The 27,966-nt window shown below is 49.7% G+C and overlaps 2 protein-coding genes, 1 long non-coding RNA gene and 1 other non-coding gene across 8 annotated transcripts; 1 reads left to right on the forward strand and 3 right to left on the reverse strand.

Annotated features, from left to right (window-relative positions):
* Positions 1-7,537: 7,537 nt before the first annotated feature.
* On the reverse strand, positions 7,538-16,026 carry TAFAZZIN (tafazzin, phospholipid-lysophospholipid transacylase). 5 transcript variants are annotated; one of them, XM_070291916.1, is made up of 11 exons: positions 15,413-15,975; positions 15,128-15,256; positions 13,907-13,952; positions 13,572-13,657; positions 9,502-9,582; positions 9,354-9,395; positions 9,061-9,123; positions 8,848-8,900; positions 8,411-8,488; positions 8,200-8,298; positions 7,538-8,029 (listed from the first exon to the last, which is right to left on the reverse strand). In XM_070291916.1, the coding sequence occupies exons 1-10, from the start codon at positions 15,519-15,521 to the stop codon at positions 8,200-8,202; spliced, it is 786 nt and encodes a 261-aa protein (XP_070148017.1). In that variant the 5' UTR covers positions 15,522-15,975; the 3' UTR covers positions 7,538-8,029. The 5 variants fall into 5 exon arrangements, with proteins under 5 accessions (XP_070148017.1, XP_070148019.1, XP_070148016.1 ...); XM_070291918.1 differs by having other exon boundaries at positions 15,441-15,844; XM_070291915.1 differs by having other exon boundaries at positions 7,538-8,298; positions 15,413-16,026.
* Positions 16,027-18,633: 2,607 nt separating this feature from the next.
* Positions 18,634-19,237, reverse strand: LOC138931122 (uncharacterized). The gene is made up of 2 exons (XR_011446412.1): positions 19,000-19,237; positions 18,634-18,782 (listed from the first exon to the last, which is right to left on the reverse strand). It is a non-coding gene; the product is annotated as an uncharacterized lncRNA (long non-coding RNA).
* A 509-nt stretch (positions 19,238-19,746) lies between these two features.
* TRNAC-GCA (transfer RNA cysteine (anticodon GCA)) lies at positions 19,747-19,819 on the reverse strand. Its single transcript has one exon. It is a non-coding gene; the product is annotated as a tRNA-Cys (tRNA).
* Positions 19,820-23,958: 4,139 nt separating this feature from the next.
* Positions 23,959-27,868, forward strand: DNASE1L1 (deoxyribonuclease 1 like 1; the record flags this gene model as incomplete). Its single annotated transcript, XM_070291198.1, has 7 exons — positions 23,959-24,132; positions 24,493-24,581; positions 24,667-24,753; positions 25,816-25,916; positions 26,076-26,188; positions 26,270-26,518; positions 26,606-27,868. Coding segments are annotated over 7 exons (960 nt in total), but the record flags the coding sequence as incomplete, so codon positions are not given.
* Between the last annotated feature and the right edge of the window lie 98 nt (positions 27,869-27,966).

The raw sequence follows: 27,966 nt of genomic DNA on the forward strand, positions 1-27,966 counted from the left end.
TGCCTGCAGTGTGGGAGACCCGGGTTCAATCCCTGGGTTGGGAAGATCCCCTGCAGAAGGGAATGGCAACCCACTCCAGTATTCTGGCTTAGAGAATTCCATGGACAGAGGAGTCTGGTGGTCTATAGTCCATGGGGTTGCAAAGAGTTGGACACAACTGAGCAACTAACACTTCAGTTTATTGTGCTTTGTTAATGCAATTACAGGAAGTTCTTATACAGTATGTATGTTTTCAGCTCTGCCATTGTGTTTCCTCTTCAGTGAAATGCCTGCTCACACCAATCTTCCCGTTTTTTTATGGATTGGTTATCTTTATCTTAGTGATTTAGTGAAGTGAAAGGCACTCAATCATGTCTGACTCTGTGACCTGTGTCCATGGAATTCTCCAGGCCAGAATACTGGAGTGGGTAAATAGTGATTTATTCATGAGATTCTCCAGACCAGGATACTAGAGTGGGTAGCCTTTTCCTTCCCCAGGGGCTCTTCCCAACCCAGAGATCGAACCCAAGTCTCCTGCATTGCAGGCAGATTCTTTACCACTCACTGAGCCGCCAAGGAAGCCCCCCTACCTTGCACTTTCTTCATGATGTCTTCTGATGAACAAAATGTCTTAATTTTACTGTAGTAAAATGTACGATCTTCTTGATGGTTCATGTTTTTTGTATGTGTGCTCAGTCGCTCAGTCATGTCCAACTCTTTGTGACCTCATGGACTGTAGCCTCTGAGGCTCCTCTGTCCATGACATATTTCCAGCGAGAATACTGGACTGGGTTGCCGTTTCCTCCTCTAGGGGATCTTCCCAACCCAGGGATCAAACCTGCATCTCCTGTGTCTCTTGCATTGCAAGCAGATTCTTTACCACTGAGTCACCAGGGACTCCCTCATGTTTTTAACATCCTCTTTAAGAAGCCTTTCCCTGCCCCTAGATTATGGAAATATTTGCCTACATTATCTTCTAGAAGTTGTCTTTGTTTTCCATGCATTCATATACGATGTGGGGCTTCCCAGGTGGTGTGAGTGGTAAAGAACCCATATGCCAATGCAAGAGATGTAAGAGATGCAGGTTCAGTCCTTGGGTTGGGAAGATTTCCTGGAGAAGGGCATGGCAACCCACTCCAGTATTCTCACCTGGAGAATTCCATGGACACAGGAGCCTGGCAGGCTACAGTCCATGGGGTCACAAAGAGTTGGACACGACAGAGTGACTAACCCTTTCACTTTCTTCATGTATGTTGTGAGGCAAGGATCAAGTGTCTTTAAGAGAGCTGCAATTGTCCCAATACTGTTTGAGTTAAATGTCCTTTACCCACTGTCTTGAAATACCAATTTTGCTCTATATTAAGTGTCCTTACAGCTATGGGTCAGTTTTTGGCTCCCTGTTCCATTCCACTAATCAGTTTGTCTCTCGAGTACCACTGTGTCTTAATTATAATTTCACAATAAACTTTGATACCCAAAAAGGCAAATCCTCCCACCTTGTCCTTTTTCAAGAGGCTGTTCTTGGGCTATTGTGTGTCCATATTGATTTTATTATTTTTTATATTGATTTTAGAATCAATTCATTATATTGGCTAGATTATTTAAAGTTGTGGTAAAATGTATATAACAAAGTGCCGGGGGCCAGCGTGAGGAACTCCGCCCATGGCAAAGGTCATGAGGAACGAGGCTTGGCATACGCAAAGGCGTGATCAAGCCTCAGGAAACCCCCTGTTCCCGAGCATCTAACCCCAAAACCAGAGTCTGTTTTATGCTCTCACCTACACCTCTGACTTTACGGGGGGCTCTCCCCCATAACCATTTCTCTCGGAGAAGGAGTAAACGTGCAGCTCCAAGGCAATAAAAATTCTTGGGCGTGACAAGAGTGTTTCAGCTTACGGACTCCTCTGAAGGTTATCTAGCCCGCCTGTATAGGTTTGTCCGGCCACATGTGATTGTTTACAGCCTCCCAACCTGAGAGGCACGAGATGTTTTAGACTTAATAAAGGCAAAATCTTTTGGGGAGTTGGAAATTATTAGTATAGTGTGTTGGTTAGGAATTATATTGGTGAAGGGTTCTTCATTTGTTGTGTCAATAATTGCTGCTAATTCCCTGCTCTGGGTGGGACAAGGATGTCTCAGGTCAAACCTCTCTGCTGACAGACTAGCTTGTGTGACAGGATTATCCATACTGCTGCCACTAGGCACATGATTGTTTACTACCTCTCAACAGCACAGAGAGTTTTGGAGTATTTTGAGTCTTAATTAGCATAGGACTTTTTCTTCTTGTTGAGTCAATGATTGCCACCAGGCCTCTATATCCTTAGGAACCTGGGAATATATTAATCAATGTATTTGGAATATAGCAAAGGAAATATAGTAGTTTTTGATGTTAGCAATACTAGACTTTTTGAGTTAATGGATTTTCTCTTTTGTAATAGATCACTGTACTTTGTTATAAATCACTGTGTCCTTGCTATGTAAGAATGTAACTTTATCATATCTTAAGACTAAATAGATCTTAAGGGGAGCATTGGTGAAAGGATTTTCATTTGTTGGGCTGATGTTTTCTGCTAAATCTCCATGTTCCCTACCCTTATAATGAATATAACTAGCATATAGGAAGAAATAAGTATTAACCTTTAACTATATAGGAGAAATAAGTATTAACCTTTAAGACTAATCATGTTAACCTCGGGTTAAATAAATTCCTTTCTTGATTGTAACTCACTACACCCTCACCCTATAGGAATGTAACTTTATTTGGAGGGTGGTGCCTGGTTTAAGAAAAAACACCCTTGGAAGAAATAAGTTTTTTGGTTATCAGAAAGAAAGGATCATAAAATGTCAGCAGGTCTCACTCATGGCCAGAAGATGATGTAATATTCCTAAGACCTTTTTTTTGTACATTTATGTGAAGCATCTGATTTTGACAAAGGTCAGGACTGCTGACTCCCGTGTGACTCTGTATTCATCCCTATGTGTAACAAAAGGTATATAAGCAAACCCCAAAATAAAGAAATCGGATCAGTTTCCGGAAAGACTGATTCCCCCATGTCACTTCTTTCTTGCTCCTGTTTTTCTGGCTGAATTCCCATCTGGAGCATGGAATGTATTCCATGTAATCCAAGTTATTCAGCCTCCTTTTCTCCACTAATCTTCCTACTACACTATCCATTTCTAATCTCTCTATATCTGTGATTAAATATGTATTTTTCCAAAGACGCCGACTCTGTCCCCACCTTCGAATCACCCTGGATCCACCGGGGCTGGACCCCGGCAACAAAGTCTACCATTTTAGCCATTTTTTTATTTAAAAGATTTATTGTGGTAAAATAGTCATGATTTAAAACTTTACCACTGTAACCATTTTTAACTGTCCAGTTCTGGGGCGTGAAGCACATTCACATTGTTCTACAACCATCGCCTCCATCCATTGCCAGAACATTCTCATCCACCCCAAACTAAAACTGTCTTGACTAAACACTATCTTTCTCTATTCCCTCCTCCACCAGTCCCTGTCACCCATTCTACTTTTTGTCTCTATGAATTTGACTACTCTAGGGATCTCATATGTATGGAATCATACTACATGTAGTCTTTTGTGTTTGGCATATTTCACTTAGTATAATGTTTTCAAGGTTCATTCACAACGCAGCCACAATGTCAGAATTTCCTTTCTTTTTATGGAGAATAATATTCCCTTGTATGACCCCAGTTTATTTACCCATTTATCTGTTGATGGACCCTTGAGTTTCCTTTTTGCTGTTGTGAGTAATGCTGTTATGAACATGGGTGTGCAACTGTCTGTCTGAAACCTGATTAGCTTGTGATTGGAATCACATATAATCTATAAATCAATTCTGGAGAACTGACATATTTACTATATCAAGTATTCCTACTCATGAACATGGGATCACTCTCCATTTACTTAGGTCTTCTTTAATACCTTTCCATAAAATGTTATGATTTTCCTTATGTAGATCTTTCACATCTTTTGTGAGATTCCTAGTTACCTTGTAACTTTTGTAAATGGTGTCTTAAACTATACTTTCTAATTTTTTGTTGCTGGTATGTGTGTAAATACAACTGATTTTTATACATGTTGATCTTATAATTGGGAAACTTTCTAAAACCTTGTTTCCAAAAATTTGGGTATAAATTCTTTCAGGTTTTCTTTCAGTTCCAGAAGCTAGAAGTGGTACCAAAGCAGTTAGACAAATGAAATCAAAAGTAGAATACTTGTAAAGAAGGAAACAACACTGTCATTAATTTCTGCTATTAGGACTCTCCACATAGAAAAACCAAAAGCTGACTTTCACCTCATTTTGTTCCAAGTTTTCTGAGACTGAACATGAGACTTCCTTGGTGGTATGGTGGATAGGAATCCACTTGCCAATGCAGGCAACACAGGTTCAATGCCTGGTCCAGGAAGATCCCACATGCACCAGAGTAACTAGGCCCATGTGACATAACTACACTGAGAGCCTGTGCTCCACAACAAGAGAAAACACCACAATGAGAAACTTGTGCACCACAACTAGAGAGTAACCACCTGCTCTGGCAGCAACGAAGACCCAGCGCAACCAAAAATTAAATTAATAAATAATTTAAAACACAACCACATGGAAAAATGGAACATTTATGTAGGGTATCAAATCAGAACTCTTCATGAAATAGTTGATGTCTGTCAAAATTAATATAAAACGTATACATGAAAAGGGGATGTTACATTTGGACCTATGCAGATGCAAACTGGCTGACAGTCTGTTTTTTCCTACAAGTGAAAGTCTCTCAGTCATGTCTGACTCTTTGCAACCCCATGGACTGTATAGTCCATGGGATTCTCCAGGCCAGAATACTGGAGTGGGTAGCCTTTTCCCTTTCCAGGTGATCTTCCCAACCCAGGGATTGAACCCAGGTCTCTCACGTTGCAGGTGGATTCCTTACCAGCTGAGCCACAAGGATTTATGTGGTTTTTTTTTTAATGTTTACAAGGGTTTATGTTTTTTCCCGTTGTTGTTGTTTAGTTGCTAAGTCATGTCCAACTCTTTGCGACCCTATAGACTGCAGCATGCCAGGCTTCCCTATCCTTCACCAGCTCCCGGAGTTTCTTAAAACTCGTGTCCATTCAGTTGGTGGTACTAACCAACCATCTCATCTTCTGTTGCCCCCTTCTCCTCCTTCCCTCAATTTTTCCCAGCATCAGGGTCTTTTCCAGAGAGTCAGCTCTTTATATCAGGTGGCCAATGTATTGGAGTTTCAGCTTCAGCATCAGTCCTTTCAATGAGTATTTAGGGTTGATTTCCTTTAGGATTGACTGGCTTGATCTCCTAGAAGACCAAGGAACTCTGAAGAGTCTTCTCAGCTCCACAACTTGAAGGCACCAACTCTTCGGTGCTCAGCCTTCTTTAGGGTCCAACTTTCACTAATGGCTAACCTCAGATATGCAGATGACACCACCCTTATGACAGAAAGTGAAGAGGAACTAAAGAAACTCTTGATGAAAGTGAAAGAGGAGAGTGAGAAAGTTGGCTTAAAGCTCAACATTCAGAAAACTAAGATCTTGGTATCCAGTCCCATCACTTCATGACAAATAGATGGGGAAACAGTGGAAATAGTAGCTGACTTTACATTTTTGGGCTCTAAAATCACTGCAGATGGTGACTTACTCCTTGGAAGGAAAGTTATGACCAACCTAGACAGCATATTAAAAAGCAAAGACATTACTTTGTCCACAAAGGTCTGTCTAGTCAAGGCTATGGTTTTTCCAGTAGTCATGTATGGATGTGAGAGTTGAGCTATAAAGAAAGCTGAGCACCGAAGAATTGATGCTTTTGAAATGTGATGCTGCAGAAGACTCTTGAGAGTCCCTTGGACTGCCAGGAGATCCAACCAGTCCATCCTAAAGCAGATCAGTCCTGTGTGTTCATTGGAAGGACTGATGTTGAAGCTGAAACTCCAATACTTTGGCCACCTTATGTGAAGAGCTGACCCATTGGAAAAGACCCTGATGCTGGGAAAGATTGAGGGCAGGAGGAGAAGGGGACAGCAGAGGATGAGATGGTTGGATGGCATTGCCGACTCAATGGACATAAGTTTGAGTAAACTCCGGGAATTGGTGATAGACAGGGAGGCCTGGCGTGCTGCAGTTCATGGGGTCAGAAAGAGTCGGACCCGACTGAGTGACTGAACTTCACTAATAGGAACTAAAGAGCCTCTTCATGAGGGTGAAAGAGAATGAAAAAACTGGCTTAAAACTCAACATTCAAAAAACTAAGATCATGGGATCTAGTCCCTTCACTTCATGGTAAATAGAAGGAGAAAAAGTGGAAGCAGTGACAGACTTTATTTGGCGGAGGTGGGGGGGGGGCTCCAAAATCACTGCAGATGGTGACTGCAGCCATGAAATTAAAAGAGGCTTGCTCCTTGGAAGGAAAGCTATGACCAACCTAGACAGCATATTAAAAAGCAGAGACATCACTTTGCCAACAAAGGTCTGTATAGTCAAAGCTGTGGTTTTTCCAGTTGTCATACATAGATGTGAGAGTTGGACCACAAAGAAGGCTGAGCACTGAAGAACTGATGCTTTTGAACTGTGGTGCTGGAGAAGACTTTTGAAAGTCCCTTGAACTGCAAGATCAAGGGACTTGATCCTAAAGGAAAAAAGTCAAGGAAAAGTGAAGGAAAAAGTAGAGGAAACAGTCAATCCTAAAGGAAAAGTAATCAAGGGGAAAAAAGGGAAAAAGTCAAGAAAAAGTAAAGGAAACAGTTAATCCTAAAGGAAACCAACCCTGAATACTCATTGGACGGACTGATGCTAAAGGTGAAGCTCCAATACTTTGGCCACCTGATTGAAAGAGCTGACTCTGGAAAAGACCCTGATGCTGGGAAAGATTGAGGACTGGAGAAGAGGGTGGCAGATGGTGCGATGGTTGGATAGCATTACTGACTCAATGGACATGAATTTGAGCAAATTCTGGGAGACAGTGAAGGACAGGGAAGCCTGGTGTGCTGCGGTCCATGGGGTCAGAGGGTCAGACACAACTTAACAACTGAACAACTACCTGTGGACAAACTGGAGCCCTAAACAGAGCTGGCTTTTCTCTCAAGAGGATTTCCCTTCTGCCAAGAGTGCCACCGCCCTGGATCCTCCTACCTTTTCTCCCACCCAGAGCTCCAAACTCAGTCAAGTTGTCCCTCTTCCCACCTCTCATCACAGCACGTGTAGTTTGCAGCAGCTCACTGGGAGCTTCAGAGACCACCTCTGCCTAGGGAACCAGCCTGAGGACTGAATTGCTACTCGCTTCTCCCTGCCTTGCAAACTTTAGGTTCTGAATCAAGTCCATTAACCTCATGCTGCACCATTTGCAGAATGAGATGAAGCCCTACTGTTGTCAGGCTGCATGGGGATTGCAGACAAGGATGGAAGTCTTCAGTGGCTGGTGCCCACTGAGAGCCCGTCCAGTCAAGTGCTGTTGACGTGCCCAGAGCTCTCAGGGGCCAGCCTTCTGGTCCAGAGGGTCACCTCCCAGCCCCACCCCTACAGAGAGGCCAGAGGTAAAAGAGCACAACACAAATCCTTTATTGATAGTTTATAAAACAACAAAGGGATTCAAGTGATGCCAGGGAGGCAGAAAGAACAGTGGGCCCCAGCGAGGGGCCGGGTCTTGGGCCCCATTGGACCTGGCTCCCCTTATAGAAAAGGGCAGCTCTTCCACCTGCAGCCCAGGGCTGGGCCCTGCCAGAGGCTCCCATGCCTGCAGGGAGCACAGGCAGAAGAAAGACATGGCTGATGGCTATCCCTGAGGAAGCAGTGAGATCAGGGCTCCTCCTTCCAGTGCCCTGCTGGATCAGGCCCTCCTTCCAGTCCCCAGCTCTGGGAGCAAACGGCTTGCAGGTGAAAGAGCACAGGGCCCCCCGCCTAAAGGTCTTTCCTCCCTGTGTGGCCAAGTGCGAGGAGCAGCTGAGAGCCTTCTTTCAGTGGCAGAACCAGAGGTGCTACAATGCTCGCCCACTCGGAGGGGGATCCCTGGAAGGGTTATGCACCAATCTGTCAAAAGGACCATATCTGAGCTCCGAGCATCAGTCCATCCCCCAGCCCAGCGCCCAAAGGCGGCGCTGAGAGAGCTGGGAGGGGTCCCAGAGCTGTGTCTGGCCCAGGCCTCGCCACCCCCTCCCAGTCCAAAAGGCAGCTGGACCCAGGTCTAGGCGGGATGGCACCTATCTGGCTTGCAGGTGGTTGTGGAGCTGCTCTGCCTGGCTCTTCAGGCGCTGGAATTCCTCTTGGATGAAGTCCGTCAGGGCTTTGCGCATCTCCACCTGAGGGCGAAGGACTGGGGCTGCCACGCAGTCCTCAGGGAGCTTCGCCCAGTGCACCTGAGGAAGCCAAGGGCACTGGGACGGGCGAGGACAGCCCCAAGGAGAAACTCACTGCTGACTTGTTCTCTGCCCGCAGCCGTTCAAGCACAGGCCGGGCACTGAAGGGCTTGCCAATCAGCACGGTGATTTTCTGCGGGGAGACCAGCCGCCAGTGGGTTGACAGGAGCGGGGGGCGGGGTGCCCACAACCCCAGCACTAAGATGCTGAGTACCCCCTTGGGTCCACCCTCCTGCTTTAAAACGTGGTGGTCGGGCTCAGTGACGTCCAAGCCAATCCTGGGGTCCATGCCCAAGTCATCCCTATCCTGCCCTCGCCCTGGCCATGGTGCCAGGAAACCGCCCCTCGTCTCTGCTTCACTCTGTTCCCTCTGCTGCAAGCCCAGCCCCTCTTGAATCTGGGCTCGGTGGTGCCGTATGGAAGTCACAGGGCAGAGGGAAGACAGACAGACAGACAGACAGACAGACATACATGATCGGTGGCCCTACCTACCTGCCCAAAGCGGGGGAAGTAGGGTGGACTGTTAGGAAGGACATCGTTCATTCCTGCAGCACAGCAGACAGAGAGCCAGGGTGCAGGTGTGGGGGGTGGAGCAGGGCAGTCCAGGAACCCTGACTCGACCACCCAGAGGAGACCCATCCCACAAGACCACTGTGCAAAGCCCCTCTCCCTGGGCTGCAGTGGTGGTCCGAGAGGGAGGCTCACCAACATGCCACAGGGGCAGGATGATCGGATTGAGATGACATTCAGCGATCAGGCGACCTATTCCTGCCCGGGGGGAGAGGCAGAAACATTGGCATGAGTGGCATTTTGGTGCCAGCCTGTGGACAGGGCCGCTCCTGCCCTCCCTGCAACCCCATTCAAAGCAGCTGCCCTGGGCCAGCTCCTCTTTCAGGCTGGCCTTGGTCTGGGCCCATCCCCCTTCTGTGGCAATGATCACAGTCATCTGCCCCACGTGCCTGGGTCCCACCCAGCCAGAGAGGACCAGTGGCTCTTACCCCACTTGAAGCGGAGGAACTCAGAGCTCATGTTCACTTTCCCTGTTGAGAGAGAGGATGGAGTCGCAGCTTAGGGGCTACTGGGAGGGGATGGGGGCAGTCCCATCCAGATCTTCGAGCGAGTTGCAAGCCTGCTAGCACCACTGACCTTCTGGGAAGATGTGCACCCAGTCCCCGTGGTTGAGCTTCTCCAAAATGAAATCCATTCCCTTCTGGTAGACGCCGTCTCCTGCCAATGAGAAAGTCTCCTCCATCAGTCTCGGTTGTCCCAGGACCCCCCTCCTCCACTTCACCCCCAGGGCCTGGTCCACGCGAACACTGCAGATGGTAAAGCGTCTGCCTGCAACGCGGGAGACCTGGGTTCAATCCCTGGGTCGGGAAGATCCCCTGGAGAAGGAAATGGCAACCCACTCCAGTACTCTTGCCTGAAAAATTCCATGGACGGGGGAGCCTGGCGGGCTACAGTCCATGGGATCGCAAAGTCAGCCACGACTAAGCAACTTCCCTTACTTCCTTGCAAACCATCTATGACCCCACCTTCTGCCCATCAGTCCCAGAACAGCTGCTTCCCCTGAGCAACTCCAGCTGGGGTCAGACACCTGCAGTGTGTGCCCTCTCGGACCCCCAAACTGATTACTGTCCTCCCTGCCCCTGCTTCCACAGTTGGGCTCTTGGAGCCTTGGGACAAGCTAGTCCAGGGGCAAGCCTCCCAGCGGCTGCTGCTGGCCCAGAGGAAGCTACAGGAGCAAAGCAAGGCTATTTGTGATCTCTAGTCTCACTGGGGCCCAAAGTTCTGCACAGCAAGCCTTTCCCCAGGGTCTCTTACAGACCAGTTCCCACAGGCACCCCTCAGGGGCCTCTGAGCCTCGCCTGAGTCCTCAGCCTCTGCTGTCCCTCCCTCCTGCTCTCCCCTTCCTTGAAGGGCGCCCCTTGAAAACTCGAGTCACCCTTTGTAAAGAATCCACCTGTAATGTGGGAGACCTGGGTTCAATCCCTGGGCTGGGAAGATCCCCTTGAGAAGGGAATGGCTTACACACTCCAGTATTCTGGCCTGGAGAATTCCATGGACTTTATAGTCCATGGGGTCACAAGGAGTTGGACACGGCTGAGTGACTTTGACTCACAGTGTCACTGAGAGTTGGGGAAAAGTCAAATCTGCTACACGGAAAGTGCTGTGGCTGAGCCATCCCCGATGCTGGCAACACTGCCTCAGAGATGCCCCGAGACTGTGACACTGGCCCCAAGTGGCCCAGCGGTCAGCAATAACCCAGACACGACTGCTGGCTCTTGACTTGGGCGTCACATGGGGACAATCTGTGCCCACACGCAGTAAAAACCTTGCTTGCCAAGCTTGTCCAGAGAGTGGACAGAGACCGAGAAAGAGGGAGGCTGAAAAAGAGGGGTAAATATCCTTATCTCATCAAGTGAGGAGTAGAGAGCCACAACACAAAGAGGGAGAGTGGGGCTTCCCTGGTGGCCGAGTGGCTGAGATTCCACACTGCCCACTGCAGGGGGTACAGGTGCATTCCTGGTCAGGGAAGTAAGATCTTGCTTGCCCTGTGGCATGACCAAGAAAAATAAAACAAACAGGGAGACACGGACAGAGGGATGGTAGGACTACCTGGGCCGATGCCCTAAGAAATGAACTTCCAACCTCTTCTCTGCAAGGCCAAGTCTTTGGAAGGTGCTAGATAGGGATCCAAGGGTCTCAACCCAATCCACATGGAAACGGCCCAGCAGCTCCCTCAGGGGCTGGAGTTGGGGAGCAGTCACCCACTGCAGTTTCTCTGGGTGTCATAAGTGAGAGCTGTGGGTTCCCTACTTGGGATCACACGACCCACTAGGGCTGGGCTTCAGAGGCACAGGCTCCTGCTTGACAAAAACCGACTGGTGCGAACCAGTCTTCCAGCTCGCAATCGAAATTTTAAAATTCTATGCTTGTGGAGCAACCCTTCAGGATGTTTAGCTTTTACAAATGCTATTTCTACTCACTTGCATGGCTTGTGCAAGATCACTTTGACACTTCATGTCCTAGCACGAGGTGGGGAGGAAATTTTCTGGAACACAGAAGCAAAGTATACTGGGTACTTCCTTTGCTTCAATTGTTAGGCCTTTACTGCACGACCAATGCATTTGACAGCTTGTCCCTTCCCGCATTCTCTCACCAGAAGGTGCTTAGGAATAAGACTGCACTTGCTGCTTTTATTGTACCCTAAAATGTAGATACAGGTCAAAAAGAAAAATGAGGGTAGAAGTGGACACGGAAAGCCCCTGAGGTCACAGAAAGGAGGGACTAAGACTCAAGACAGAGTACCCGAGCAGCATCAGCATCACTCAGAGCAGTGCATGATGGATACCACGGTCAACTGCAATGACACTGGGGCCTCTGCTTGTGTTCTGGGGAGATGAAGTTGCCTCCAAATGCAGCAAAAAAGAGAGTGTTCCAGGCAGGGGTCTCTGGGGAGTAAGAAAGTCTGCAGACCTGAGGGGTGGGCACTGCAACTTTTCATTGGATGGTGATGGTTTAGTCACCAAGTCGTGTCTGACTCTGGCGACCCCATGGGTTGTAGCCCGCCAGGCTCCTCTGTCCATGGGATTCTCCGGGCAAGAATACTGGAGCGGATTGCCATTTCCTTCTCCAGAGGTTCTTCCCAACCCAGGGATTGAACCCAGATCTCCTACATTGCAGGCAGATTTTTTTCCGACTGAGCCAAACCATCATTACCATTTCCACTACTAGCAATAAGGTTTCCCCTGACCTCAAACACCCCCTGGTTACTTCCTCCTTACACCCCAACTTCCAGGAGGAGTGCCCCCCACCCTGCAGGGCCCCTCCCCACCACTCCCTCAGCTCTGGTGGCTGTCAGTCCAGGGAAGTGGCTTCTCCAGGATCACGGGAAGCTTCCACAATAGCCAGGAGCCCTGTTTTGCTCCCTGCTGTGCTGGGGGCTTATGTCTCCACTGTGGTAAGGGGCTGTCCTGGTCCCTTCTCTCCCCCTCTACACTCTCATTTCTGTGTGGCTGACTTCGTTTGCACCAGAGTTCCCAGGATCTTTTAGAGTTCCAGAATGGCACATCACACTGTCTCTGGATTGCTCCCTCCTCGGGTGACAGGATCTCTCAATGCCCTGCTGCTTGTCCCTGGTCCCATCCTCCCAGCGGTTCCCTGGCACCTGCCGTCACCTAGTGTCATCGTTGAGTTTTCTTCTCCTCGCCCCCCACCCCCGGCCATGACCAATCTATCAACAAGTCCTGGCAACTCCACCTCCAAAGCACAGCCCAAAGCACGTGGTCCCCAGCTCTCTGTGGTGACCCCCAGAGGCCCTGTCGCCAGAGGAACTGTGACAGCCCCTAACCAGGCTCCTGGCCTCCATTCAACCCCGATTCTGTCCACCAAGTACACTGCAGCCCGGGGGCTCTCTCTTTCTCTTAACCACACAAGAAAGCACATCAAATTCTTAGCACGATTGTTCTAGAAGCATCACAGGCAGCCCGTAACCTACATTTTCTGCCTTGGTCACGTACCCTTTCAGGGTTTGCTACGTGCTTCCTGGGTCTAGGATGCCTTGCCTTTCATACTCTGCCGGGAAAAATCCCACTTCCCCAGAGGACCAAGCAAGCTGGATTTGAATTCGGGCTTGGCCACCTCTCGCCCTATGATCTTGACCCCACAGCTTTCTCTCTATGAGCCCCTTTTTCTGGAGAAGGGGGATCCGAATGGCCCCGACCTTCTGAAGCTCTCAAGGGGTATGGAGTAATCACTCCATGTCACACAGCTCGACACAGAAGCCTGTTTGTTTTCACAAACTCACAGACTCCGGCACGTGCCACCACCATCGCTGACTGATGACACCACATGGCCATCAGTGTGTCTCTTAGCAACGGCCTCCCAAGAAGCAACTGTGGATAATGTCTCCTTGACCTCCAATGCCAGAGCCCCAGGGCACCCAGTCCTCCGGCACTTGCAGGGAAATCAGTGCTCTCCAAGAAACCATTGCTCCCTCCTCCCAGATGGTGGAGGTGGGCCTCATGCGAGTGAGGCAGCTGCATGAGGTGCCTGCAGCCCTGGCACCCAGGAGGCCTGTCCCACCGGCGTCCCTCAACTCCCAGTGCAGCTGAACCAGAGACACTGCCACCAGTCTCCCTGCCCCTGGAAGGGCCAGAGAAGTGTCCCCAGCACCCAGCAGCCCAACAGCCCCTCGTAGAGGAGTGGCTCACCTCGGCACACGGGCACACACTTGCCCAAGCTGAAGAAGTGTGAGTGCAGCTCCTTGGTGAAGCAGATGTCTGCAGCTGTGGGGGTCCTGGAGTGGGGATGGATGCAGTCACCCTGGCTTCCCCTGCACCCTGCTTCCTTGCCACCCTCCTCCCGCCAGCGTGCTGCCTAACGGCATCGGCAATGCAGAACAGAGGCACAGGAGGGCCAGTGGGGTCCCACCCCAGGCCCTGCCTGGACTGCTGGAGGCCACCTCCTGAGCAGGCCAGGAGGAGGGCCAATCTGGGCATACGGGTAAGGCCTGCTGGGCCCACTGTGGGGGTCCATTCCTCCTCACCAACGCATCAACTTCAGGTTCCAGATGTGACGGAGTTTCAGGATCCCTGGAGGAGAGAAGGCTGCATGCCTCAACTGACCTTGTACCTAGGGGGGCACCACTTTCTGTCACCCTGTTTCAGGGAATGAGGGACAAGGACATTTCCCTATAGCCCAAAGAGCTATCTTCCAGACCCTTCGGCTGGACCCCCAAGTTCTCCCTGGCTCCTCCATCTTCCACCCCCTGTATCTTAGTAGTCACCACATCCAGCCTGCCTACCTCCCTGATATATGCTAATGCTGCCCATCCCTGCTGACTCAGCATTAAAGAATCCACTTGCAATGCAGGAGATGGGGGTTCGATCCCTGGGTGGGGAAGATCCCCTGGAAGAGGGCATGACAACCCACTCCAGTATTCTCGCCTAGAGAATCCTATGGACAGAGGAGCCTGGTGCGCTGCTGCAAAGAGTCAGACAAGACTGAAGCGACTAAACATGCACACACAGCACATCCTTCTAACTATTCCTCCACTGTCACTGCCACCACCCTGGTCCAGGTGACTGGATGGCACTAAAACCTTTCTCCTGGTCCCTGGGATTTGCCTCTGGCACCCTACAGGCCATCTTCTGCCCAGAGCAGCAAGTGTGTGCTCTGAACGACTAAATTGACCACATGGCTCCCCATGAGCTCCCTGTCCTCGTCCAGCAGTGGGAGCTCTGGACACCCCTGTAGCCAGCCACCTGGGTTATTAGAGCCAAGCAACTCCCTGTGAAGTCAGCACAGCAGAACTTCTAGACTCCCCAGTGAGGCTGGTCGAAGGCTACAAACCCAGCCTGAGGCAAAGCCGGAACCAGAACACAGGTCTTCCAGCCCCTAGCCCAGAGCTTCCTTGACAGGACACCCTGTGCTCCTCAGATTTATTCCCAAAGCTCTTCCGAACCATCAGCAGTTTAAAGAATGGAGGGTCCCGCAGGCCTGATAGCTCAGAGTAAAGTAGCCGTCAGACTTTGCCTTGTGGTCATCTCCTCACTTCCTCCAAATTCCAGAGGCCCTCTCCAAATCACACTACCTAGGAGAATGCTGAAGGGGCCATAAATCAAACTTTCATCCCTGAGGCAGGACACCCCAGAAACAGGAGTGTGAGGACCAGGCAAAGAGCCCTGTGAGGAGTTTGTTCTGTTTGTTTGGCCCTGACCCAGGTTCCCTTCTTGCCTCCCCAAGCCCAGCACGCTGGCCCGTGTACCCCAGAGATGAGGGTCATCCATGCACGACTGGTGATTGGAGACCGTGATGAGGGGTGTGGCTGGGCCTCGGTTCTCGATGAGATCGTACAGCACCTCCTTGTTGTGGACGGTGAGGTGGTTCATGCACTCTGAGGGGAGACGGGCAGGATAGGGATCTTGGCTTCTTTCCCCAGGGGCCCAGCGCTCCCCCCTACCAAGCCAACCCCTGCCAGCGCCCCGAACCCCAACTCTGGCTAGGCGTGGAGCCACGCGGCCGACCCTGCCTCGGCTGTGGGCCCACTCACTGGTCCAGAAGCAGCTGTAGGTGCCCACCAGGCCCATGACGACGCTGCTGGCCAGGGTCCAGGTGAGCGGCGGCACCACGGGGAACGGCCATTTCACGTGGAGGGGCATCTCCCCCGCACCCAGCTTCCGCCACAGCCCCCAGTGGCCCGGCGCTCCCCTTGCCCTGGGGCAAGCCTATAGGGGCCGCTCTAGGTCTACGTCCTCAACCGCTCGGGAGCCGGGTCACTAACAGGCCCACGGATGGGCGCCACAGCTCGGCACGACAGGGCACTCGACCAAGGTCACTTCGCGGGTCGGGCCTGAACCGGGCCCGGTCCCGGCCTCGCTCTCGCGCCACACACTAGCCGTCCCGGAACCAAAAAACCGGGAGCGCACTGAGGAGCCCGGGCTGATGGCGGCGTTAAGCCGCGAGCTCCGCGGACCCGCCGGAAAGCAAGACTGCGGTGGCGCCGGGCTCGACCGCCAACTGTCGCAAAACTCTCTCGGGCCGCTCGATGGCAGCGATGACAGGCTGACGGGCGGCTTGGCCCCGCCACGCCACGGCCCCGCCACGCTCCGGCGCAGGAGGGGCTCGAGCCCCGCCCCCTCTTCCGAGTCCACTTCCCTTTTGTCTACTTTGTTTGTCCTTGGAAAAGTCTCCGTGACTAACGTGCTGCCTGGCACGGTTATCTGACGCCACTCAAGGTCGGGGTTGGCAGAGCCCTTTTAGTTTTTTCCCCTTTGTTTTCATTAATTTCATCTAACATAGAATTAACTACTTTATAGCATTTTTATTATATAGATTATTTTATGAATGTACCATATGTAATGTTATTACACTACATAATTTTTACATAATTATCTACATACACTGCAAAATTCAGATTTAAATTGAAGAAAGTAGGGAAAATCAGTAGACCAATAAGGTAGGACCTAAATCAAATCCCTTACAGTTGTACAGTGGAAGTGACAATAGATTCAAGGGGTTAGATCTGATAAGAGTACCTGAAGAACTATGGGCAGAGGCTCATGACATTGTACAGGAGGCAGGGATTAAGACCATCCCCAAGAAAAAGAAATGCAAAAAGGCAAAATACGTGTCTGAGGAGGCCTTACAAATAGCTGAGAAAAGAAGAGAGGCAAAAGGCAAAGGAAAAAGGAAAGATACACCCATCTGAATGCAGAGTTCCAAAGAATAGCAAGGAGAGATAAGAAAGCCTTCCTCAGTGGTCAATGCAAAGGAATAGAGGAAAACAATAGAATGGGAAAGACTAGAGATCCCTTCAAGAAAATTAAAGATACCAAGGGAACATTTCCTGCAAAGATGGGCACAATAAAGGACAGAAGTGGTATGGACCTAACAGAAGCAGAAGATATTAAGAAGAGGTAGCAAGAATACACAGAAAAACTATACAAAAAAGATCTTAATAACCCAGATAACCATGATGGTATGATCACTCATCTAGAACCAGATATCCTGGAGTCTGAAGTCAAGTGGGCCTTAGGAAGCATCACTATGAACAAAGCTAGTGGAGGTGATGGAATTCCAGGTGAGCTATTTCCAATCCTAAAAGATGATGCTGTGAAAGTGCTGCACTCAATATGCCAGCAAATTTGGAAAACTCAGCAGTGGCCGCAGGACTGGAAAAGATCAGTTTTCATTCCAGTCCAAAAGAAAGGCTATGGCAAAGAATGTTCAAACTACCGCACAATTACACTCATCTCACATGCTAGCAAAATAATTCTCAAAATTCTCCAAGCTAGGCTTCAACAGTACATGAACTGAGAACTTCCAGATGTTTAAGCAGGATTTAGAAAAGGGAGAGGAACCAGAGATCAAATGTCCATCTGATGGATCATACGAAAAGCAAGAGAGTTCCAGAAAAACATCAACTTCTGCTTTATTGACTACACCAAAGCCTTTGACTGTGTGGATCACAACAACAAACTGTGGAAAATTCTTCAAGAGATGGGAATACTAGACCACCCGACCTGCCTCCTGAGAAATATGTATGCACATCAAGAAGCAACAATTAGAACCGGACATGGAACAATGGACAGGTCCAAATTGGGAAAGGAGTATGTCAAGGCTGTATATTGTTACCCCATTTATTTAACTTTTATGCAGAGTACATCATGTGAAATACCAGGCTGGATGAAGCACAAGCTGGAATCAAGATTGCCAGGAGAAATATCAATAACCTCAGATATGCAGATGACACCACACTAATGGCAGAAAGTGAAGGAGAAATAAAGAACCTCTTGATAAAGGTGAAAGAAAACAGTGAAAAAGCTGGCTTAAAACTCAGCATTCAAAATACTCAAATCATGGCATCTGGTCCAATCGCTTCATAGCAAATAGATGGGGAAACAATGGAAATAGTGACAGACTTTATTTTCTTAGGCTCCAAAATCCCTGCAGATGGTGATTGCAACCATGAAATTAAAAGACACTTGCTCCTCGGAAGAAAAGCAATGACCAACCTAGATAGCATATTAAAAAGCAGAGACCAAAAAAAAAAAAAAAGCAGAGACATTCCTTTGCCAATAAAGATCCGTCTAGTCAAACCTGTGGTTTTTCCAGTAATCATGTATGCATGTGAGAGTTGGACTATAAAGAAAGCTGGGCGCCGAAGAATTGATGCTTTTGAACTGTGGTGTTGGAGAAGACTCTTGAGAGTCCCTTGGACTGCAAGGAGATCCAACCGGTCCATCCTAAAGGAAATCAGTCCTAAATATTCATTGGAAGGACTGATGCTGAAGCTGAGCTCCAATACTTTGGCCACTTCATGCGAAGAACTGACTCATTGGAAAAGACCCTGATGCTGGGAAAGATTGAAGGCAGAAGAGGACAGAAGATGAGGTGATTGGATGGCATCACCGACTCAATGGACATGAGTTTGAGCAAGCTCTGGGAGTTGGTGATGGACAGGGAGGTCTGGCGTGCTGCAGTCCATGGGGTTGCAAAGAGTTGGACATGACTAAGCTACTGAACGAAATTACATACAATTGTATACAATTACCATATTACAGAATTACACTGTATGAATGTATGTTTGTAATAAAATGTCATATGTGATGTTATATGCAATGTATAGCAGCATATAACATACAATAGGAAATATATATAACAGTATTTTATATCATTTAGTATTGATACATCCAAAATGTTGTCAGCCATTTCCAACCAGTTCCAGACATGTTCATCACCCAAAAAGAAAGCCCTGTACTCCTTAAGCAGTAATATTTTTAGTTTTTATTTTTTAAAGCACCGCATGACTTCATGTATTTAAAAAACATTTCCCCAGCAATTTCCTGGTCCAGTGGTTAGGACTTGGCGCTCTCACTGCCAAGGGTGCAGGTTCCGTCCTTGGTCCGGGAAATAAGTACCTGCAAGGTGTGGCGAGGCCAAAAAATTTAAAAATGCCCAAACCTTCTGCTCATCACCACCCCCAATCCATGAGTGGGTAGTTGCGGGGAAAACCGCACTACAAACCAGCCAGTGAGGACCCGCCGCCGGGCCGCAGAACCCGCGCGAGTCGCCCACTTGTCCCAGCAGCGACCCCCATGGGGACTCCCCTCGCGGTCTGCCCTGGGCTCCACCTACACGGCGCGTTCCTGCGCCCGCTCGCCTGCGGCCATGCAGAGAACCTAGGAGTGCGCGGCCCGAAGACTTGGAGAGAAGGCTTTTGTCCTGGGGTGGTGGGGGACGCCCAGGCTCGCCGCGGGGCTCCCCTCGGTGCGCCAAGCGCTCCAGGTCGGGCCCAGGACCGGCTCTGACTCACGGCTCGCCCCTCGCCTCAGAGCCTCCGCCGCCGCAGGCGCCAGGTCCCTCGCGGGCGGGGAGGGCGGAGTCTGCTGGGAAGGCGGGAGGTCGGGTCAGCGATTCCCAGGCCCCGGGCCGTCCTCCCTTCCACCGCCGAGGCGGAGCCAGGGCCGTGCCCGCCCGCCGGAAGGGTGAGGCCGGCAAACCGGCCTCGACCGAGCGGTCAGTGTGCTGGCGGAGTCTTCCTCTGCTGTCTCCTTCCGTCTAGGCCGGCGCTGCGATTCCCTGGGGGCTGTCGCGATCAGCCCACAGCACAGAAAGGTGTAGAGACGGCCTGGTCTGCGCAGGTATGGACGCCCTCTAGCCAGAGGGGAAAGGAGAAAGTGGCCCCCAGCCTGGGAAGGCCAGGCGGGAAGGGAATTCCAAGGCTGGGGCTCAGGGCTGGTGTTGAGAGACCGGACCCCGCTTTGGGCTGAGGCCAAAGTGAAAGTGAAGTCGCTCAGTCGTGTCCGACTCTTTGTGACCCCATGGTAGTCCATGGAATTCTCCAGGCCAGAATACTGGCGTGGGTAGCCTTCTCCAGTGGATCTTCCTGATCCTGGGATTGAACCAGGGTCTTCTGCATTGCAGGCAGATTCTCTACCAACTGAGCTATCAGGGAAGCCCTGAGGGGAGGAACTCTCTAGTTCTTCTTGCCCTCCACCCTCCTGGGAGCCCATGGCCCCAGAGCCTCCAAGCTTGCCTTTGCCTGCCCAGGGCTGCCTAAAGACCCATGGGCATCCCAGAATAGGCACTGGGGAAGGAGCCCAAACTAGCATGAGTGACACTAGCAGGTGGCTAGAGAGAAACAGGCAGGGGGCCCAGCCAGGGCGAAAGTGAGCCCAGGGAGGAAGGTCACAGAAGTAACAGAGAAAAGCCGGCAGAGGGAAGTAGATGGACTGACATGGCTCTGTGAGGGTGACACCTGCAGGAAGTGGGCTTTGGTTGCAGAGTCGCAGACGACTCTGGCTGACTTGAATCCAGCAATTGAAGGAGTTTATCTTAAAGATCATGTCTGGCAGCTGGGGAGAAAGAAATGCACCTTGATGGTCCTCCTGGTTGCTGATGCTGGTGAAAAGGTAGAATCAACTCTAAGGTTGAACCCTGGTGTGCTGCTGGTGGGAATGGAAGATGAGGCAGCCACTGTGGAAAATAATATGACCTTCCAAAAAGAAAAAAAGAAAAAAAATAGAGAATTACCATTTTATTGTTGTTGCTCAGTTGTGTTCAACTCTTTGCGATCCTATGGACTGCAGCACACCAGGCTTCCCTGTCCTTCACCATCTCCCAGAGCTTGCTCAAACAAACTCATGTCTGTTGAGTCAGTGATGCCATCCAACCATCTTATCCTCTGTCGTCCCCTTCTCCTCCTGCCTTCAAGCTTTCCCAGCATCAGGGTCTTTTCCGATGAATCGACTCTTTGCATGAGGTGGCCAAAGTATTGGAGCTTCGGCTTCAGCATCAGTCTTTCCAATGAATATTTAGCACTGATTTCCTTAAGGATTGACTGGTGTGATCTCCTTGCAGTCAAAGGGACTCTCAAGAGTCTTCTCCAACACCACAGTTCAAAAGCATCAATTCTTCAGCGCTCAACCTTCTTTATGGTCCAACTCTCACATTGGTACATGACTATTCAAAAAACCATAGCTTTGACTAGACTGACCTTTGTTGGCAAAGTAATATCTCTGCTTTCTAATATGCTTTCTAGGTTGATCTTAGCTTTTCTTCCAAGGAGCAAGCGTCCTTGAATTTTATGGCTGCAGTCACCATCTGCAGTGATTTTGGAGCCCAAGAAAATAAAATCTATCACCATTTCCATTGTTTCCCCTTCTATTTGCCATGAAGTGGTGGGACTGGATGCCATGATCTTAATTTTTTGAATGCTGAGGTTTTTTTTTTTTAAGAAGCTCTAAAAACATGTATTTTTCAAAGTACAGTTTTTCTCAATGTAATACAAGACACGTGTCTAATAGATATACCTCTGTGTATAACTGAATGAAGTTCCTGAAAACAACAGCAACAACAAAAAATCGGAAATCACGTCTTCTCTAATAGAATGTAACAATTTAAACTACCAAAATAGAGTGGGGCATGAAGAAATGTTGCCACCTTGTGGCCACTTTGGGTAGCAACAATTTAAAACCTGTGAAGATGGGCACGTAATATCCCCAGGCCTTCAGGGATGCAAGGGAAAAAAACCTGTCATCAACGAACCACCTTAGGTAGATCCTGGAAAAAGAATTCAAAACCTGGCAATTGGTCAAGAAGCCAACCTTGGGAGGTAACTTTTACCCACACTCTTTCAAAATAATCACACGAAAATATATAGGTATCACTGAAACTTCCTGCTGCTGCTGCTAAGTCGCTTCAGTCGTGTCCGACTCTGAGCGACCCCATAGACGGCAGCCCACCAGGCTCCCCCGTCCCTGGGATTCTCCAGGCAAGAATACTGGAGTGGGTTGCCATTGCCTTCTCCAAGAATGCTGAGTTTTAAGCCAGCTTTTCACTCTCCTCTTTCACTTTCATCAAGAGGCTCTTTATTTCCTCTTCGCTTTTTGCCATTAGGGTGGTGTCATCTGCATATCTGAGGTTATTGATATTTCTCCCGGCAATCTTGATTCCAGCTTGTGCTTCATTCAGCCCAGCATTTTGTATGATGCACTCTACATATAAGTTAAATAAGCAGGGTGACAATATACAGCCTTGCCGTACTCCTTTCCCAATCTGGAACCAGTCCATTGTTCCATGTCCGGTTCTAACTGTTGCTTCTTGACCTGCACACAGATTTCTCAGCAGGCAGGTAAGGTGGTCTGATATTCCCATCTCTTTAAGACTTCTCCAAAATAAGAATTTTCCACAGTTTGTTGTGATCCACATAGTCACAGGCTTTAGTGTAGTCAATGAAGCAGGAGTAGATGTTTTTCTGGAATTCTCCTGCTTTTTCTATGACCCAATGGATGTTGGCAATTTGTCTTTTTTTTTTTTTTTTGGCTTCCCTGGGTTATGGCACACAGGATCTTCGATCTTCACTGTGGCATGTGGGATCTAGTTCCCTGACCAGGAATTGAACCCAGGCCTCTGCACTGGGAGCTCAGAGTCTTAGCCACTGGACCACCAGGGAAATCCCGGATGTTGGCAATTTGATATCTGATTCCTCTGCCTTTTCTAAATCCAGCTTGTATATCTATAAGTTCTCAGTTCATGTACTGTTGAAGCCTAGTTTGGAGGATTTTGAGCATGACCTTGCTAGCATGACAAATGAGTGCAATTGTGTGGTAGTGTTCACATTCTTTGGTATTGCCCTTCTTTGGGACTGGAATTAAAACTGAAAACTGACCTTTTCCGGTCCTGTGGCCACTGCTGAGTTTTTCAAATTTACTGGCATTTTGAGTGAAGCGCTTCCACAGCATCATCTTTTAGGATTGGAAATAGCTCACCTGGAATTCTATCACCTCCACTGGCTTTGTTCGTAGTGATGCTTCCTAAGGCCCACTTGACTTTGGACTCCAGGATATCTGGCTCTAGATGAGTGATCATACCATCATGGTTATCTGGGTCTTTAAGATCTTTTTTGTATAGTTTTTCTGTGTATTCTTGCCACCTCTTCTTAATATCTTCTGCTTCTGTTAGGTCCATACCATTTCTGTCCTTTATCGAGCCCATCTTTGCATGAAATGTTCCCTTGGTATCTCTAATTTTCTTGAATGGATCTCTAGTCTTTCCCATTCTATTGTTTTCCTCTATTCCTTTGCATTGACCACTGAGGAAGGCTTTCTTATCTCTCCTTGCTATTCTTTGGAACTCTGCATTCAGATGGGTATATTTTTCCTTTTCTCCTTTGCCTTTCGCTTCTCTTCTTTTCACAGCTATTTGTAAGGCCTCCTCAGACAAGTATTTTGCCTTTTTGCATTTCTTTTTCTTGGGGATGGTTTTGATCACTGTCTCTTTTACAGTGTTATGAACCTCCATCCATAGTTCTTCAGGCACTCTGTCTATCAAATCTAATCCCTTCAATTTACATGATCCAGCAATTTCACTTCTGGGTACTTAATGAAGAGGATTGAAAGTAGGAGCTTGAAGAGATATTTGTAGAGTTGTGTTCCCAACAGCATTATTGACAGTAGCCAAAAGGTGGAAGCAACCCAGTGTCTATGGATTGGTGAATAGATAAAATGTGCTCCATCCATCCAGTGGAATGTTATTTAAAATTTCAAAAGAGCATTCTGAGACCTGCTACATCATGGATGAAATGAGGACAGTATGGTCAGTGAAATCAAACAGTCACAAACAGACAGCTACTGTATGACTCCAGTTGCATGGGTTGCCTAGAGGAGCCAGATTCCTAGAGACAGAAAGTAAGGATGGTGGGGGGCATGGGCTGGGGGAGGGAAGGAGGGTTATTGTCTAATGGGGACAGAGTTTCAGTTTGGGGAGATGATGAAGTTCTGGGGATGGATGGTGGGGATGGTTGCACAACAAGGTGAAGGTGCTTCATGCCACTGAACTGTGCACTTAAAAATGGTTCAGATGGTAAACTCGATGCTGAGTGTATTTGATCCCAATGAAAAAGAACAAGCCTGAGAAAGGGCTTCCAACATACATGCTGATGTTGGAAGATATCCACAAGGAAGAAAGGAGGACATGTGTGATGGTGGCAGCACGGGGAAGCTGGTTCTGGGCAGCAGGATGAGCATCACTTTCTCTGTCGCATATTACCATGTCTTTCTGGAACTAGAACTGTGCGCAACTGGGACCTGAACCTGGGGCAACCTGGATTCCTCTGGAGCGTTCCAGAAGCCCATACACAGCCATGCTCTGCTCTTGCTCCTCCTCCTGGCCAGTGGGGCTGAGACCTTTCGCATCTGTGCCTTCAATGCACAGCGGCTGACACTTGTCAAGGTGGCCAGAGAACCTGTGCTTGACACCTTAGTGAAGGTCAGTTCATGCCTGCAGGGAAGCTGGGCCCCTAAGGACCATGACCCAAAACCCCTAGTCCTGTCTGACCAGGGGCATGTCCCAGAGAAGAGGGGGACATCAGGAGATATGGTGTGGCAATGTGGAGCAGCACCTTTCTTCACTGTCGTCCTCAGTCTCCTCCTCTGTAAAATGGGTGCGGTGTTTATGGCAATGGCATTCCATCTTCTCCCAGGGCTTTTCTAGCCTCACAGCTCTCTTGGGGCTGCAGCCAGTGTGTTATGACACTCATGGCCACGCCACTGCCCAGTCCCCAGAGAGACCACCCTTCTGCCTGGGCAGCTGGCCCTGAGCAGGACTAGCCTTCCTGGTTTCCTGCAGATCCTGGCTCGCTGTGACATCACGGTGCTGCAGGAGGTGGTGGACTCATCTGACAGTGCCATCCCCCTCTTGCTTCGAGAACTCAATCGGTGAGGAAGGCTCTGTGGGTCTTAACAGAGGGCCCTCCCCGCAAGAGCCTCAGGGTCGCTGACCCCAGGTCCCCTTTTCTGGCAGATTTGATGACTCCGGGCCCTACGCGTCCCACAGCAGCCTCCTGCTGGGGCGTAGCACATACAAGGAGAAGTACGTGTATCTCTACCGGTGAGCACAGACGGAGACCGAGGCGGCCTGGATGCTTGGTGCCATGTAGTAGCCCGAAGGGTGGCCCTCACCTTCACATTGTACTTCTCATCAGAGGTTTTACCCCGGGGTCTTCCTGTGCTCTACCCCAGACAGCTTTGGTGCCCATGTTTCCCTCCAGAAGGACACCTTCCTTCCCCAAGCATAGATGTGGGCACCCCATGCCTCCCCCCTGCAGAAGCCGCTGGGGCTCAGGGCTAGAGTGGCCCCCTCTGTGGGAGTGACTGGTTGCAGCTCCTGGGAAGAGACTCCCTGGGGACCTGTTTTGAGTCCTGGGCAGATGCAGTTTCTGGAAACAGCCCTCAGTCCCTGGGAGGACAGCCTGAGGGGGTCAGGATTGAGAGGGCAAGGGTGGCAGTCAGAGATGGAGACTTGCTCCTCTATATAGATGAAATTATATAATATCTAGAACTCACTCTGAAGTGATGGGGGAACAGAGCCCTGCCCATATACCAGCCCTGCTCCTAATCTCAGAGTGGAAATTGATCTGAGTGTCCATCAGCCGATGAACGGGTAAATGAAAGGTGGTCTCTCCACACAGTGGAGTATCATTTGGCCTAAGAAGGGAGGAAGTCTCAGCCAGGCTGCAGCCCGGATGCAGCTGGGACACATGTGTTAAGGGAAAGAACCAGTCACAGAATACTACGTATTATTTGATTCCATTCGCATGACGTGTTCAGCAGAGATGGAAAACAGATCAGGGGCTGAAGGGAGGGGAATGGAAAATGCTCATGAGTGATGTTGCTTTGGCCTGCTAAGAATATTCTGAAATTGATTGTGGTGATGGTTGCACAACTTTGTGCATTGCCACTGAACTGTGCATGTTAAACAAGGTACCTTTATGGTAAGTGAATTCTAGCTCAATCTAAAAGAAGTTCTAGAAAGAAGGGCTAGAAGGCTGTGCTTCCATGAAATAGAGCTGCTGGTGGCAGGCCCCCCTCCCTGAGTGCCAGCTCTGATGTGGGCACTTGCAGACCAAGAGCAGTGACATGGGGCCACCGCTTCTTGTCCCTGGTCCACCAGGTCACATGAGGCAGAGGTCCGGGACTCCTACATATACGACAATCAGGATGATCTCTTTACCCGGGAGCCTTTTGTGTGCTGGTTCTCTTTACGCAGCAAGGGTAAGAGGAGGGGGTAGAAGGGTGGTCCCACTGTGGGGGAGCAGGAAGTGGAGTCTGGAGGGTTCTGCCAGGGCAGGGGGTGGGCTTGGTCACCCAGCAGGGACTGGGCCAGGGAGGGCCAGGAGTGGCTGGGAGCCCTGTGTCCCTGGGGTCTTGCAGTTCTTCCCAGCCTTGTGCTGGTCCCACTGCACACCACTCCGAAGGCCGTGGAGACGGAGCTGAATGCCCTATATGACGTGTTTCTGGATGCTTCCGAGCGCTGGCAGACCAAGGTAGGGCTGGGCCGATTCTGTGGGAGGGAAGAGGACCAGGGCAGCCAGGCAGCTGGGCCTGACAGCTGCCTGCATCTCCAGGATGTGATCCTGCTCGGGGACTTCAATGCTGACTGTGCATCACTGACCAAAAAGCGCCTGGACGACCTAGTTCTTCGGACTCAGGCTGGCTTCCACTGGGCTATCGCCGACGGCGTGGACACTACGGTGCGGGCCAGCACCCACTGCACCTACGATCGCATCGTGCTCCATGGGGAGCACCTCCAGAGCCTGCTGCGTGGCGCGGCCGCCTTCAACTTCCCCCAGAGCTTTGGGCTCACTGAGCAGGAGGTAAGCAGTGGTGAGGCTGCAGTGGGCTCCCCGGGAAGCCCCTTGGGCCTGAGACTGATGCTTTGTCTCCCCGCTGCCTGCCCCTAGGCTCTCAACATCAGTGACCACTACCCTGTGGAGGTGGACCTGGCGCTGAGCCGGGCAGTGCACGGGGTCCAGCCCCCCTGCCTGGATACTCTGTGGCTGTCACTGCTGCTGCCCTTCCTGGCCCCCCAGCTGGGCCTGGTGGCCTGAAGCCATGTACCTGCTGCCCCAAAGTGAGGACTGTCCTGTCTTCTGGACTCAAAGCCCTGCCCTGCTCCCAGCCTGCCCTGGTGCCACCCCTCTGTGTGCCTTCGCTTTGGGTTTGTCCTCTGGTCAGGCCTTTGCCTGCCTGGCATCAAAAGGTAGAAAAGGCAGGTGGGGCCCTGGGGCTGGACCCATGCCACTTGTCCCCCGGGTAGTGTCAAGAATGAGGACAAAAGACTGGGTTAGGGGGTGAGGGGGCTCAGTAGACGTGATCTTGGCTCAAGGGCAGGGCTCAGAGAAGGGAATTGCAACAGATCAAAGGATTTTATCCTGACAAAACCATCCACTCCAAGAACAGAAAGCCAGATGACACAGACATTACATGTGTGTAGCAGACATGCCAAAAGGTTCATCTTTAACATACACAAGACTCCTAGGAAACAGTATTAAGACCCCAGGAGATACAATGGTAGAGATCAGCAGTTTATACACACACACACACAAACTGGAAAACAACAGGAGATACAAGGGAAGAGATCAGCAATTTATACACAGACATACACACATAAGAAAACAGCAAGTGGCCAAACTCATTGTAACTTAACTAGATGCCATAATACCTCTGGTCAAGTCCATGTTCAGACCACAATGCAATTTGGCCCCTACCACTCAGGGTGTGGTCAAGCACTGCCTAGAAGAGGCTGATCACCAAGGCTATAGATGCACACAAAGTATCTATAGAAACCAGTGTAACCATTATAGATACTTTGTAAATGTGTGGTCCTATGGGGGTAAAGACTTCCCTGGTGGCTCAGATAGTAAAGCTGCCTACAATGTGGGAGACCTGGGTTCAATCCCTGGGTTGGGAAGATCTCCTGGAGAAGGAAATGACAACCCACTCCAGTATTCTTGCCTGGAAAATCCCATGGATGGAGGAGCCTGGTAGGCTACAGTCCATGGGGTCGCAAAGAGTCGAACATGACTGAGCAACTTCACTTCACTTCATGGGGGTAAAAGGACACACAGCAAAAGTTAACGACCCCATTTAGTGTGTTGTCAGCACAGAGCTCTTCTCCACTTCCGTTTTCCAGAAAACAGACCTCATTAAAAATCTGGACAACAGAGCTATTGTACTGTGAATTAACTGTGACCTAGAAACATCTACTTGAGGTACAAGGGTGGCTCAGCTGGTCAAGAATCCGCCTGCAATGAGGGAGACC

The sequence above is a fragment of the Ovis canadensis genome, chromosome X, assembly GCF_042477335.2.
Source record: "Ovis canadensis isolate MfBH-ARS-UI-01 breed Bighorn chromosome X, ARS-UI_OviCan_v2, whole genome shotgun sequence".
NCBI lineage: Eukaryota > Metazoa > Chordata > Mammalia > Artiodactyla > Bovidae > Ovis > Ovis canadensis.